General features: G+C 47.2%; 1 protein-coding gene across 1 annotated transcript in view; it reads right to left on the bottom strand.

The window, feature by feature from the left end:
- Positions 1-2251: 2251 nt before the first annotated feature.
- Positions 2252-14933, bottom strand: part of LOC128833097 (serine/threonine-protein phosphatase 6 regulatory ankyrin repeat subunit B-like) — an 88103-nt gene continuing 75421 nt past the window's right edge. Inside the window, exons 23-28 of the mRNA XM_054021012.1 lie at positions 14115-14222; positions 13055-13252; positions 12435-12641; positions 9672-11037; positions 5234-5386; positions 2252-2603 (exon numbers count right to left, since the gene is read on the bottom strand). Of these exons, the coding sequence (XP_053876987.1) occupies positions 2395-2603; positions 5234-5386; positions 9672-11037; positions 12435-12641; positions 13055-13252; positions 14115-14222 (2241 nt within the window). The 3' untranslated portion in view covers positions 2252-2394. The remainder of the gene's footprint in view (positions 2604-5233; positions 5387-9671; positions 11038-12434; positions 12642-13054; positions 13253-14114; positions 14223-14933) is intronic.

Genomic DNA, 14933 nt, shown 5'->3' with positions numbered 1-14933 from the left:
ACCCCTGCTTGACGGGTACGTCTATACTGCAAAAACACCTCAAACAAAACCTGCGGCAGCAAGACTCAGAGTCCGGGTCAACTGTCTTGGGCTTGTACTACAGGGCTAAAAATAGCAGTGTAAATGTTCCCACTCAGGCCGGAGCCAGGCTCTTAGACCTCCCCCCGGCTGGATTTGAAAGACGGGGCTCTAGCCCGAGTGGGAACGCCTACATTGCTATTTTTGGCTTTGTAGCGTGAGCCAGAGTCAGTTGACACAGGCTCTGAGACTCGCTGCTACGGGGCTGTTTTTTTGCAGTGTACAAATACCGTATGTAGACAAGTCAGTTACAAGCAGTAGTATTATCCCCATGCTGCAGATGGGAAATGCAGGGAGTAAGTGAGTTGCCCAAGGTCACACAGAAAGTCAGTGACAGAGACAGGAATTAAACCCAGGGCTCTTGAGTCCCCCTGCTGTGCCTCAACCACTCAACCATCCCAGCTTACTTATAATAATAGCTACTGGGGCACTCCTGTAGTGCTGTATTACTGTGTTCCTGAAGTCCCTATGAGCTGTGAAGTGCAGACCCACAACACACTCAGATACTCACCAGGAGCACTGCGGGGAGGTGCCTAAGCATGCTTTCCTGCTTCTGCCCAAACTCTTGAATACTTCCAATATTTCGGTTCTCAGCAAGCCACGCGCTGCCCCCCCCCCCCAGTGGTGTCTCATCCTGGAGACTTCAGCACATTGGAACTCCTCCTGCACAGCACGGCGATCTCGCACACGGAGTGTCTCCTCGGCATCCATTCTCGGTGGTATGCAGGCGCTGTCCTGACCACCCACAGACAGGCAGCCTGGCTGCTTGTGGGGATGGGAGAGGAGGTTAGCTCATACAAAGCCTGTTCAGACAGACCACCAACGAAAGAGTGCAGATTTATAGAAGCCAAAAACTTGCAACCTTTATTTACCCTTATATAAGGCTTAGCCCTGCTGTCGCTGAAATCAATGGATTTTTGGCCATTGATTTCAATGAGAGCGCAGATCTGTCCCAAAGCGCCAGCTCTCCCAGGACCTCAGCGCTCTGCAGCGTTCCCATGAGGGAGGTGTGATTGTCATCTCTATTTACAGACAGACAAACTGAGGCACAGAACGGTTAAGTGACCGGCCTAAGAGCTGGGATTAAGTGTCAAGATTCTGGACCAGAGCACAGGAGTCCTGATTCCCTGCCCCCTTGTGCTAACCAGTAGTCCCTACTATCCTCAGGGCCCCTATTTTACCAGCTACATTCATGTCACTTCTCCCCGGAGTAGCTGCTTACACTGGTAAGCCCCAGTCGCTGAATGGATTTCGATGAAATGCAGGTTCCAGGTGGCACAACCCCTGGGCAGCAGGTCTGCATCTCTGCCCGGTGAGGGGGGAATCCTGAAGCACGTGGGTCTGCACCTTCCATTTCTCTTCACTGTACTATTGTCTCTTCTCTTTGGGCTACACTGCAACCATGAAGCCAGAGCCCCGTGGCAGCAAGGCTGCAGAGAAGCACTCCTACACGGGAAGTGACTTGGGCTCATGACTTTGGGAGCACCAGGGGGCAGCAGGCCAGAGCTACACCCTTTCCCAGGCTGAGTTGTGTGGAATATCCTCCTAGCTGGCCCACTCTTCCATTGCCATTAGCCTCCAATAGTCCTTGCCCTCAGGAATGACTGTGGATTGCTGCTGTGCCTAACCTCTGAGCAAAGGTGTAGGGGGTGGAGATGGGGATTTATAGCCCTCACACCTCTGCCCACCGGGGGTGTCTGTGAAAGCGGTTTAGCCCATTGCATCATGGGAGGACAATGCAATTCTTCACTATGCGGCAGCTGGCAGTGAAGCTAGGACTGGTTTTACACAGGAGAGCGTTTCTCTAGCCTGAGCTGTCCTGCTAGTCCGATTGCTGTCCCCATAGCCCAGTGATTCTCTCCACCACCTGTGGAATAGGCACAGTAAAACTGCCACAACCACTAAGGCAGGGAGAAACCAGAAGCCAAATCCAAACCTTCAGGGGAAACTTCCTTCCTGAGGGCATGTAGCATGACCAGTACCTCCTATGGGTGCTGGAGAAGGTCGTGGCTGACCAGCCAGAATCCCCATATTAGGTTCCAATCCTTTGAAGTGCTGAGCCCCCTCGGTGCTAGGCTCCAGACAGATGTACCTTGCCGGAGACACTCAGCACCTCTCAGGATCAGGCCCCAGAGGGAGGATCACGAGTACAAAAATCCAACGGATTTGGACGTGGAGGAAACACGGAAAATTATCTTTATTGCATTCCGTTTGGACATACAACACATCGCCGTTCATGCCCTACTGCATTCAGACAGCCCAGAGGGGACCCACGTCACAGCAATGGCTGGTACTAGGGAGCTGGGTGCAAACAGGCTAGACTCTGCACACGTCCTGGCCGTTCACCAGCAGATGGATGGGCTGCACACCCCTCTTCTCCTCATGGTGCATGGACAATTCCCTCTCCAACAGTGCTCTGTCCATCCGCCCTTTCAAGGAGTAATAGCGGAGCGCCACGCTGTGCCAGTCTATTGCCTCCTCAATGTGCAGCGGCCCTGCTGGCAGAGGGCTTCGAATGTGCCCACCTAAGGACAGAACAAGAGATGGCTAAGAGGGCAAGAGGAGAAAGTCACCCATCCATGCACAAGGCTCCTTTTTTTTTTTTTTTGGAGTCCCTCTAACAGGCGGAGTTGGTTCAGTATAAGTGTCAGACCCCATAATCCTCTCCTGGATGAAATCAGACCTGCTCAAGTGTGATTATATCGCCTCCTGGTGGCTGGAGGACTACAAAGAGTATCTCACAATACTGCTGTAAAGGTAACGGGACTTCCCATTTTGTTCAGGTGGTGGAGGTCTGCTTTTGGAGCAAAGATCTAGAGTTCAATCCTGGGGCTGTGCAGATTAGTTGGCAATGGTGGTGTCTGCATGTGTTTGTTTATGGACCCTCACAAACTCAGTGTCTTAAAATCAGGGGTGGATCTATGTATTTTGCTGCCCCAAGCACAGCAGTGAGGCAGCCTTTGGTGGCGCGCCTATGGGAGGTCCGCTGGTAATGCGGATTCGGCAGCGCACCTGCAGGAGGTCTGTCGGTCCCGGGGCTTCGGCGTATCCGCCGCAGAATTGCCACCAAAACCGCGGGACCTCCCGCAGGCATGCCACCAAAGGCTCCCTGACTGCTGTCCTCACAGCGACCGGCAGGCCGCCCCCCGCAGCTGGCCGCCCCAGGCACACACTTGGTGCGCTGGTGCCTGGAGCCGCCCCTGCTTAAAATATATTGTCTGATATTATTTGGAGCTGCTGAGATTACTGACTTCTTAAACTCGTAGGTTCTCATGATTAAGGAAATAAACTTATATAAATTACTAAATTACCCAATGAAATAGGTTACTTAGGGTTAATTGTATGATGTGTTGGGGGGAGGGATAGCTCAGTGGTTTGAGCATTGGCCTGCTAAACCCAGGGTTGTGAGTTCAGTCCTTGAGGGGGCCACTTCGGGATCTGGGGCAAAATCAGTACTTGGTCCTGCTAGTGAAGGCAGGGGGCTGGACTTGATGACCTTTCAAGGTCCCTTCCAGTTCTAGGAGATAGGATATCTCCATTAATTTAATTTAATTATATATTTAATATTAATTTTCTGTAGTTAATGCAATGATTGCATCTGATTTAATGGGATTACTTACAGAAAAGATTCTGCCTTCAGACGTGCACTTGAAGCTCCTATTGAGGGAGCAGTGGTTTGGTAAATAGAGATAGAGCCTCTCACCACTAGTTTATGGGTTCAAATCCCGCCTGTATCAGACTGAAAGCTGTCAGTGGCTATGCAAATTAAGTTGGTCTTAGTCCAGTCTGGTGAGGCGGAGGCAGCAGCTCATAGGAAACAAATATGAATCAAGAATAAATGCATCTCTGATTTTCCTCTGTGAAACATGCTCTCGCTGCAAGGCCGAATCCATCCCGTCCCGCCTCTGTCTCTGTGATAGAGCAGGCTCAGAATGGCCCTGCGGCCGAGGTAGGAGGCACTCTCTCATACTGAACCCATTCCCGGTGAGTGTACAGTGAGAGAGGGAAACACCCCATCCTCTTCTATCACTAAGGCAATGAAAGAGGGGGAGGCTCCCTTTCACCAAAGATGTGCCCCCTCCGCCCCCCCAAATTCATTCTGAATGGGCCATGGAATTCTATCGTGTTTATCCGATTTGCCAATATCTGGTTTCCTCTCTTCAAACTCATAGGGTCGGCCTAACCTACTGAAAAGAAACCTCCCTTCCAGCCGCCTCCAACAGCACTGTAAGTTCCAAGCCAAGCTAGATAACAGCAGAGGGGGAGGAGGAACCTTTGTGGAGAGTCGTGTTAGTGAAATGTTGTGTTACATTGATGTACAATTTGGCCTCTCCAGACAAAACATAAGCAGCACTGGCTGAAACCCCCTCCCTCCCACTGCTTTGAAAACTGACTCCTAAGTGTCTGAACCAACAGCATTAAAGCAAAGACAGGCAGAGTAATGACTCCATCCTTAGGGCGCTCTGTTGTGCCTAGATATGGTAGCACATGCAGAAGTTCATTCTGCGGAGCACCTTTCAGCCACAATATTTCCCAAAATGGATAATACTCTTAGGAAGTGGAACAACAAAGGACAGCAAAGGGGGACAAAAAATTCAGATGTGTAGATAAGGGGGGGGGAAGAGAGACTCTTCCAGCTACATGAACCAATACGGAGAATCAGTGTGGTGGAGAGATATAGGAAGGCAATTGCAGGATACAGGAAGACAAGAGCTGCAGAGGAAAAGGCTATTTGCACCAACGGTACTGACGCCGTACAGAAATAACAGAAGTGAGACATATGGCAACAGCCCAACCACACAGTCTGAGGATCCCAGAAGTACAGAGAAAAAACAACAGGTACATTAAAGATCAACTGTTCACCTTTCCTAGGGAAAGATTTAGAATCAAGGAAATAGCAAAGACCCATTAGGGTGTCTAAATCATCCAGTGGAGGATTGTTCCCTGCGTTTTGTATCCTCCAGCAATGGGGTCTTCTTTCCATTCCATTATCAAATAGCTCTCCTGATTAGGACGCCCCTTCCCCTGATATCAGCATATGGTTTCCTTTGCTCAGTGTCAGAGGTGCACCCTACTGGGGCACCCTATATAATTTGGTCCCCTTCTGGCGGTCTATTGTGGATTTCTAGCATATGGCTCAGCAAAGGGTCAGTACCTTCTGGTGATACTTGTGTCATCCTCTTGGCAGCAACCCTAATCCAACCCATGGATGTGTGAGCCAGCATATTGATGGATCGTGTGTCGGAAGTGCTGTCCAGGTCTTCCTCTTCGTTTATCAGGTCTCTTCGTTCAGTGGAGCACAGCTTACCTTGGAGGAGCACAGAAGCTCAGATGAGTAGGATTGTGTACAAACAGGATCTTAACCTCTACAATGAGGATTTATCTTCACGTTTTCCCATGCTTGTCTTATTAGTCTGTTTTTGATACAATTGTGCTAGCTGGTACGTGAGATACATATAGTCTATACCAATAAACCCCCTATACCAATAAACCCCCCTCCCATCTTCACACAGCAAATTAGTGACAGACAACCTTTGAACATATCATAGGTTCAGGTAGGAGTGCCAAAGTTGGGATGTTCATTCAAGGCTTACATGAGTCTTCCGAGTGTGGACCTCTCCAAAGACTAGGGCCTCCAATGAGATTTCTGTGCTACTTGGTTGAGATGAGATTGGAAATATCTCAGCAATAGCAGGGCCTCAGGTCAAATTGTGCAGAGAGTTGTTCAAGTTATCTTGAGAAATATTAATTATTGGCTCCAAATCGTTATTACTGATTGTTTTCAATTTATTTTTTCACTGTATGTGCCCAGCTGCGGTGTTGGAACGATCATATTGGAAAGATTGCCAATACTCAGGAGTGGAATGACTGGTTTACCCCTCTCCTTGACCTCAAAATAGAAAAACTTTATTCATCTTTAATTTTTGGCCCTGAAAAAGAGTCAGATCACATCTGAGGATTACCGTAATCACTGGACAACATTTTCACGCCCCGGTGCCTACAGTTCAGCTCATGAATATGCATTTAGGCTCCTAAAGAAAAGCTTTTATTTGGGTGTCTAAATGTGGATTTTTAGGAGGCCACCTTTAGGGACCCAAGTTTGTAAATTTTATAGAGCTTTTTGGGAAATGCCCCCTCAGAAAAAAAATTGGTTTTGGATGAAATTTAAAGAAAAAAACAATTTTTGTCAGTGTTTTGGGTTGGTTGGGTTTTTTTTGTTTGTTAAAACCCCTCAACGCTTACAGTTTTCAAAAAATGAAAGATTTCAGGCAGACAGGGGAAAAATAGTTGGTTTTACTGAAAACTTTCATCTGACTTGAAATTTTTTTGGTTTTCAGTTACCAAATCCCTTGATTTTTTTCAATTTTGGTGATTTTGGCTTTTCATTAAAAAAAAAACAAAACTGATTTTTTTGGTCAAAATTTTTTTTTGCATTGAGCAGGGAATTGAACTAGATGACCATGAGGTCTCTTCCAACCCTAATATTCTATGATTTGTCATGGAAATTTCCAGTTTGACAAAAAAGCCATTTTTAATTAAAAAATAAAAAAAATTGTCCAATATCTTTCCCAATTTAGCATGCCCTGTGCTAACACCCTGAAGTAAGAGCTGACAAATGCAGATAATGTTTTCACCCCTCAGCTCACAGAGAGCCAAGAAGCGATAATAATACATTCACTGATTTTAGCCTCCTTCTCCATTTGCATGTTGTCCACTAGCGGCTTACAATTTTCTTGAATTTAATCATTATTAGATATTATTTGTCAATTAGTTTTGGTGAATAATTCTTGGCCTGCAGCAGTTTGATATCTGGTTAGTTTAGATAGGTCACACAGCAATGCTTCTGATCTCTGTCAGGATGAGTGTAACACATAGCATTGCGATTGCAAAATTCACTCTCCAAAAATATCTTCTCATATTCACTTAACATTTGTCGTTCACACCAACTTTCCCGCCATGAATACACTCTCTGGGTACACTCACCCAATTTAAACATAGCGAGCGAGTGAACACAGAGAAGTTAGATTTTCATCGGAGCAGAATATTTTTTTCAGATGTTTGCTCCTCTCTGTAGGACATTGTCCCTCTGCCAGCCCTGAGGTACTACGCGTTGAGCCACATTTCTGAACCAGACAACTGGGAAAATCATGGAAGGGAATGCTGGAAAATCACAACTCCAAATGCCAAGAGGGTCTGAAATGACTGAGAACGGGGCCAATGCCAGTAACAGCCCTGATAAGACCTATTTATAGTAGGTTTGCCTAGGGTGAAGTCTAGTCCATTGACTTCACTTCTCAGGATCAGGCCCTCAGTCTCCTGGGATTACATTTCTCATAGAAGCACAGAAATTGGAGATGGGGAAGATTTATTAGCTCATCTTGTCCACATATCCCTGCAGGATTGTCTCTAACAGTTCAGTTTCAAGTGCCTAGTCCAGTTTAGATTTTAATGTCTCAAGCAATAGAACTTCTTACTGCAAAACAATTCCACAGCCTACATGTTCTTTTTCTAAGGCTTTTTTGTTTGTATTTACTATTGATGTTAGTTTCTTAGTTCTGCCCTATAGTGGCATCATGAGGAAAAAAAGGGGAAGAGTTCAACATAGCCTTAGTCTTATAGAAAAGATTAAACTGATTTCTATTATGCACTAATCCTAATTGTATGGTTATTCCACGTGTCACTACAGGGCGGAGTTAACGTTGTCTGGGTGCCTTAACTGTGCATTGGAGTTTCCTTAACATAACTGAATTTCTTTTAAATTTAACCTTAACTGAATTTCCTGGATTGGTAATGCTTGGTTTTGGGATAATTACAACATCCCTGTAATTACCCTTAAATTACTAACATGTGCTCAACCTTAACTCCAATTTGATATCCTTTTTATCTGGGATTACAGTTATATATCCTGTTTCCAGAGCTTCTTGGGAAATAAAATACTATTATGTTGATTAGCTACTTGGTTAAATGATGCATGCTTGGTTCTGGTTTGGGGAGAAGGGGGAGTTGCAGCTGTCCATGTGACATTCATGTAGGAAAGGGCTATGTATATGAAAAACCCACCACTGCAAGTACACCATGATTTCTGAAACATTCCCAATGTAATGAGTGTCAGTAGAATAAAAATGTATACCCCCCCAACCCTTTATTTTAAAATAAATTAAAACTGATCTCTCAGGAGATGTAATACAGCAGCCTCAGGTCATGTGAGGGCACTTATACCCCATTCTCTTGTATGTCTGTGAGAAGGAATGGAGCAGTGTCTCTTTAAGAGGACATACATCACAAAACTCTTAGCCTCCTTTCCTGGAAAGTAACAGTTTCCATTAGACTTGGAGACATTCTTCCTGCACTTACCCTACCACCCATCTAGCCACACTGATGTCCAAGGCAGGGGTGTCATTTCCGAAAAATTTGGGGGCGGAGGGCAAAGTTGTGTCAGCATATAGAACATTATATGTGATAATATGGGTTGGGGGAGTGGAGTAGATAGTTTTCCTCTCCTTCCAAATTCACAGGTCTAAGTTCTGAGGGACTAACTGCCCACCTTGCCACCTAGCAAATGATATGCCTGGACCAGGAGTTGCCTGGGTCTATCAGAGAGCCATCTGTCTTCATTGGCAAGATATTTTTGTTGGAGGCGATCATTGCCTATGTACCCAAAACGTCTATATTGCACACTACTAGCCCACATTTAGGTGTAGATGAGTGGAAAGTGCTTTGATGCGTTGCTTGGAACGTAGTACAATGGTATAAAGTTACTATGCACTGTGGCAACATTCATAATATTGTGAGCTCGATCAGAAATATCGAGGTTCTGTGGCCTCCAGACTAGATGTCCACTGTTGGGTCGCCTAGAGGGTATTTGGGCTGTAAGAAAAGAAATTTTCTGATGGAATCTTTTTCTGTTGGAAAATATCAATTCGTTGAAAGTGAATCATTTCACCATAAATGTGTCAATTTTGATGCAGTTTAGTTTTGGGGAAGAAAAAAGAAAGGATTTGGATTTAGGTTGAAACATTCCATTTTGACACTGCTTAATGGAATGTTTGCATTTTTTGTTTTGAAATGACTTTTCATTTAGAAATTTATTTTATAGTATACAAAAATGTCAAAATTGGAATGAAACGCTTTGATTCACCTGAAATGAATTTTTTTTCCATAATTTTGTTTTCCAGAAAATTTTGAATTATTTTGTTTTTGTTCCATTTTGGAATGGAATTTTGTTCAGACTCACAGAATTTCCCACATATTGAAAAATTGAGTTCCCACTCAACTCTAGTCTGTAATGTAAGCAACAGAGAGAACCAAGGACTCATGTTCTACTTTCTGCCTCAAAGGAGTTGCTTGACTGTAAGTGAGGACAGAACGAAGCCATGAATGTGGTGCCTGACGCAGCACATGCTGCCCCTCGGTGAGGACCTTAAATAAATCCAGGCACTGCCACTGCTCCCACTTTCCAAGGTCTCCCTAAAAACTCTTACAGCTGCCGACATTCAACCATTTCATTTCTTCTATAGGCTTCGGGAACATGCCTAGGACTGCAAAGTAAAAATATTCTGTGACACAATCTACATATAAATTAGCAGTTGTACCTTTGTGTTTGCAAAGTATTTTGATATAATAGAGAAGATTTGTGAAGAGGTTAAAGGGGGAAGGTGTTCCAGACTTCCTAGTCATGTCCCTGATGAGCATGGCCCTGCCAAACTTCCACTCCGTGTCAGACTGGGCCTGTATCCTCTGGTAGGTGTCACTCATCATGGCGATCAGCAGGTTGATCAGCACAATCAAGGTCACGATCAGGTAGACCCCAAACACAAAGCGGATGATGACAAAAGTGAACTGGGGAGTTCTGGTGAGTGAGGGCAGGGACTCGGGGTCAACGAGGCCAAACAAGGAGAAGAATAATGTGACCATGACGACAACGGGGTCCTGGATAATGGTGCTCACAGTCGCGTTCCCACCGGCAGCTGAGAGATTGGTCTTTGGTTCAGGGTAGACTGGCTGGTAGACGGACGACAGCTGCATGGTGAAGGCTATGTGAAACAAGCCCAGGATGACTGCAAACCTGGTGAGATCCTTCATGAGGTTCCTGATTATGACAGCCCAAGGGCCAAAGAGGTGGTGGAAGGTGAGGAACTCCAGGAACTGCACAAAGGAGAGTGTCATGGCCACCCCTAGGAAGATGTTCCTGGCAAACAGGCAGTGCAAGCGATCGGTGCCGGTGAACATCAAGGCCAGCAAATGGCAAAGGAAAGCAATGGCAGAGAAGCCCAAGACGAACACTCTGATCCAAGCCAGGCCAGCCCTTTCTCCAGAATGGGTGAGCTCGGTGACTAGTGTCCCCAGCAGCCAAGCTAAGAGCAACCACTCGTTCCAGTATGGCACCATGTGACCTTCATAGATGGGGCTAATAGGGGGATACACTATGGTTAGGATGAACAGGATGAGCAGGAAGATATGAGATGCCAAGTGGCTCATGAACTTCATGATAGGAATTTTATTGAACCTATGTTTCAGGGGTAGGGAGAAAACCAGCCACATGGGGGGGCATGCTAGGAAGCAGACGAACAAAAGGGCGATCTTCCATGGGGCCCACTTCAGGCTGCCATACCAGACTTCTGTCAGGTATTTTTGCACTGCTGGATGCGCTACTACATCCTTCTGTTCACATTCAATTAGCGAGTCCAGCATGGTAGTGCCTCTGTGATCCACTGCACGGAGAAGGTAGCCAGCACTTCTACCTCCAGAGGCCAGCGTCAGGAGCTCAGTGGCCATGCTCTCAGTGTACTTGGCAGCAGTCAGCAAGTCTTTGGCGCGTTCCTTCTCCTTCAGGGCAGCCATGTTGAAGGCCCGGGAAAGCTTGACAGCAGTGTCCAGGGGAGCAGAAGAGTGAAGGACAAATTCCTCAGTCGCCTGGTTGTTGTTCAGCTTCCCACAGACCATAAGGTCAAAGATAAACTGGAAAAACAAACACCCTAGTTAATAACAGAAAGAGGAAGGATAGTCTTGTGCTTAAGGCACTGGCTAGGAACTCAGGAGATCAAGGTTCAATTCCCACTTCTGCTACAAGCTTGCTGTACAACGTTGGTCAAATCATTGAATCTCTCTGGTGTCTCAAGCCTTCTTCTGTAAAATGGGTATAACAATACTGTCCTCCCCCCCACTCTTTATCTTGTCTATTTACAATGTAAGCTCTTCGGTGCAAGGACCATCTTTTCCTATATGTGTGTACAGCATCTGGCACAAGGAACCTCTAGGTGCTACTGTAATGCAAGTAACAACAACAATGCGTAATGCTTTACAAACATTGACTGACCCACAACACATCCCCGGGTAGGGCAGTATCATCACCACCGCTTTCCATATGGTGAAACTGAGGCAGAGATCAGGTGACTTCCTAAGGTCACAAAAGGATTCATCATCTGAGCTAGGATTAGAACTCCAAATTCTGTGCTCAGAGGCCACACCTAAACTCTGGATTTAGTAAATAGCAATGTGGGAAAAAACAATCCAATTTGAGAGGAATATTTCCAAAATGCCGGGAACATTCACATATCTTCACTGGGGCTGAAGAAGGCTCATCATATAAATGCTGGATATGTAGAACTAATGTTCAGTGATGTTTTTTTCAGCTTCTAGAAACAGAGGAGAGGTGTCTCCGACCAGATCAACCCCCTGGTCAAGCTGGTTCTAGTACAGCTGGGTGAATAATAGATTTTTAGGTTCATTGGCAATTTTGACAAAGTTAAAAAACAAATTGTTTCAGATCAGACCAAAAAAGACAATTTTTGCAGATTCAGAAGTCCACAACATTTTCATTTTGGGTTGAACAAAATGTTTCATTCCAATAAAATCAAAATGTTTCATTTCAATTTTGAGTGTTTTTTTTTACACTTTTGAATTTTTAAAAATAAAATGGAAGGAAATTTTGAAACAAAAAGTCATTTACAACTGAAAAATTGAAATGCATCATTTTGAACATGAAACATTTTGATTTTTTCAGAATCCCCCAACCCCCAAACCAAACAATTAGGTGAAACAGACACCAATTCATGAAACAGTTCGGTATTGCAAAATCTGCATTTTTCACACACAAAAAATGTTTTGGCTGAAAAATTTTGCCTAGCTCTAGTCTTCAGCAACATATGGCTCTGAGCTTCGGGAACCCCATCGCCATTTCTACCACTGATGTGACCAATGACTATAAACACCTAAATTATTGGGATCCCAGTCATGCTATTGCACCATAAGGGCACAGTGTAGATGCTGAGGATTTTGCAAACAAGAGTAGGACATATGAGTCTTGGCTCAGGGCTTGCCCACGTCACCTCCCCAGAGCTCAGGGTCTCCCCTACCTTCCTGTCCTCAATCAGTTTCAAGGTGGTGGTGTTCTTTTTCAGCAGGAAGCTCACTACTTCTTGGTGGTTCTCAGCAGCTGCATACTGGATAGGTATCCTCCCCTCTTCGGACTCGAGAGTGGGTGTGGCACCGCTTTCCACGAGCAGCCGGACACTAGCCAGGAAACCTGATTTGGCAGCAAAGTGCAATGGGCCCCAGCCTTGCTGTGGAATTAAAGGATGTACAGTGAAAATGCAGCATTCATTGACCGCAGGCGGCAGGCAGTCACGTAATAGGGAGTGATGCAGGAGGGGATGGAATCACCTTTAACCAGAATTGCATGAAACTTTCATAACTTTCAAGTGATGGGCACACTGGAAATCCCTGGGCAGCTGACTTGGCTGCCAGCTTTTGTCAACAGACAACCATGCTGCTGTTAGGAACCATAGAATTCAGGACGTAGGGTTTGGAGATACTGTGTAGCGCCCCCCCCCCCCATGGCATCATGTATCATTCATGGCACTGGCCCTCGATCAAGGCTTGGTGCGAGACTCTCCATGAAGAGGTTGCACAGAAAGTGTGACCGCCTCTCACTGTTCCAGCAGGCTAACACCGACCGTGCGAGCTGCTGCTGTACCTTGTCGGTGACGTTGATCTCCGCTCCCTGGCCCAGCAACGCCCGCACCATCTCAACGTGGCCATTGGCTGCAGCCAGGTGGAGGCATGTCCGCCCTCTCTTGTCTCGGAGATGCAGCTGGGAGGTGGATTTGCTCAGAAGGAGCCCAACGACGGCGGTGTGACCATGCTGGGCCGCCAGGTGGAGAGGGATAGAGCCCTAAGCACAAGTGGGCTGGTTAGTATTTTACAGCGTTTGGCACAGGGACAGGATGGCACTAATGGGACCTAATAAGGTCACCTGAAGTCACTGTCAGACTTGGCATGAGAGGCATCTCTCTTACAGCAAGGACAGAGGCTGAGGACGGGGTCAGGGAGACTGAACTACCCTCCACAGCTAGAGGTGACCCCTCCAGAACAGGGCTGGGGTCTCCTGTCCAAGGGCTACGAAGCTTCCATTGCAGGAGCCTCTTCTGCAGAGGGAAGAGCTGTCTCTACGGTTGTCAACCCGGCACTGGTCAGTAGTAGCACTTTGGCTACGTCTACACTACCCACCTGAATCGGTGGGTAGAAATCGATCTCTCGGGGATCGAATTATCGCGTCTCGTCGGGATGCAACAATCGATCCCCGAATCGATGCTTGTACTCCACCAGCGGAGGTAGGAGTAAGCGCCGTCGACGGGGGAGCCCCGGAGGTCAATTTGCTGCCGTCCTCACAGCAGGGTAAGTTGGCTCTGATACGCTCTGCACCATGGACCCTCCTCCCTGAATCTCTGCCCTCTGTGTCTTCTCCTTCGCCCTAACCCTCTCTTCCTCTTGTGGGCCTTGTGCATCCAAACTGACTCTCCTCCTGACCACCCCGGGGTCCTGCTTCTCCCACCTAGCACAGAGCCAGAGCAGCCTCTGGGGTGGGAGGTGGAAGCTTCCCGGAGAGACGGTTACCCCAGATGTGACGCTGCAAGAATCAAAGCCGCCCGCCCCCCATGACAGGCTGCAGCCTTCTCCTGGGCTAAGCCAGCTCAGAGCATGGTGGCCCCCATGTGAGTAGAACAGCCCCACACTGAGCGTGGCTGGCCTCTTACCTGCAGGCTGGTCTGACAATCCACCTGCACACCTGGGTAGTTGAGCAGCAGCCGGACCAGGCTCTCGTGTCCCGACTGGGCAGCCAGGTGCAGTGGCGTGAATCCTGACTGAGATAAATCATACAGACGGCGGCAGGGCCCCTCTGATGCCCCAGACTCCTGGGCATACAGCGAGGGCAATACAGTTCCCAGACACTTTCCCCCTCCCCGTGCGAACAACTCAGAAACTAGAGCAGCTGTTTCCCCATTTTGTGCGACTCACACCTGCAGGCGGGCCACGATGATCTACCTTCCTCCCTCTCTGAGGCCCTGAAGAGTCAGCAACCTGGCTGCAGCCTCCCCACATGCACCATCACGCTGGGCCCCTTCAGGGTGCCTAGGCCTCGTGCTGGCCATCCCAAAGTCCCTCACCGACAACCCCTGCTGTCCCCTGAACATGCTGCCTGTGAGTGTTGTTGGATGTTATTTGGGCAACACCCCTGGCCTGCAGCCTGGCCGGCAGTGAAGCTTTCATGCCTTTTTTGCTCCTGTCACTGAGGACAGGCCGCGCCACACACACGAGCTACGCCGAAGGTGTGTGTGTGTGACAATCCTGGGGAGCAGATCAAATGCGACCAGGAACTAGGGCACTTCTAAACCTTTACGCTGCTGGGGCATGCTCATTCCAATACCTGCTTGCCTTCACCTGCCCCTTGAGCTAGCTGGAGGATGGCAACTCCGTTGTGGCAACTTTTGAGGTTACCAAATTTGTTTTCGTTACACACTGGAACAAGCCCGAAACCTTTCAAAGGTTTTATGATACTCTGCATCACTATAGCC

The sequence above is a fragment of the Malaclemys terrapin genome, chromosome 2, assembly GCF_027887155.1.
Source record: "Malaclemys terrapin pileata isolate rMalTer1 chromosome 2, rMalTer1.hap1, whole genome shotgun sequence".
Taxonomy (NCBI): domain Eukaryota; kingdom Metazoa; phylum Chordata; order Testudines; family Emydidae; genus Malaclemys; species Malaclemys terrapin.
The sequence above is the reverse complement of the archived record's forward strand: the minus strand, read 5'-3'. Positions and strand labels throughout refer to the sequence as shown.